The 343-nt window shown below is 75.2% G+C and overlaps 1 protein-coding gene across 1 annotated transcript in view; it reads right to left on the minus strand.

The window, feature by feature from the left end:
* LOC106723170 (ETS domain-containing transcription factor ERF) overlaps positions 1-86 on the minus strand; it is a 15,973-nt gene extending 15,887 nt beyond the window's left edge. The window contains exon 1 of the mRNA XM_014527007.1: positions 74-86. Coding sequence (XP_014382493.1) covers positions 74-86 — 13 coding nt within the window. The remainder of the gene's footprint in view (positions 1-73) is intronic.
* Between the last annotated feature and the right edge of the window lie 257 nt (positions 87-343).

Consider the following 343-nt stretch of genomic DNA (forward strand, 5'->3'; position numbering starts at 1 on the left):
GCCCCCCCCCCACAGGGCCCCCCCCCCCCCCCCCCCGCCCCGACGGGAAACTTTGTCCAACTCCGGGACTCACCGTCCGGCCGCATCGGGGTCCGGGCACCGCGGGGCAGCGCGTCCGCCCGCTCCGCTCCGCGCCCTCGGGGCAAGGAACCGCCCGGGGGAAGGAGCCGGTGGAGGAAGGAGAAGAAGGAAGGAGGGCTGGGGAAGTGCGGGATGGAGGAGGAGGAGTGCGGGGATTGAGGGAGCGGGGCAGGGACGGGGAGTGCAGGGGATGGAGGGAGGAGTGCGGGATGTGGGGCAGGGAGGGCAGGGAAGGGGGCGGGATGGAGGGAGCGGGGCAGGG

The sequence above is a fragment of the Alligator sinensis genome, unplaced genomic scaffold, assembly GCF_000455745.1.
Source record: "Alligator sinensis unplaced genomic scaffold, ASM45574v1 scaffold1575_1, whole genome shotgun sequence".
NCBI classification, from domain to species: Eukaryota; Metazoa; Chordata; order Crocodylia; family Alligatoridae; genus Alligator; species Alligator sinensis.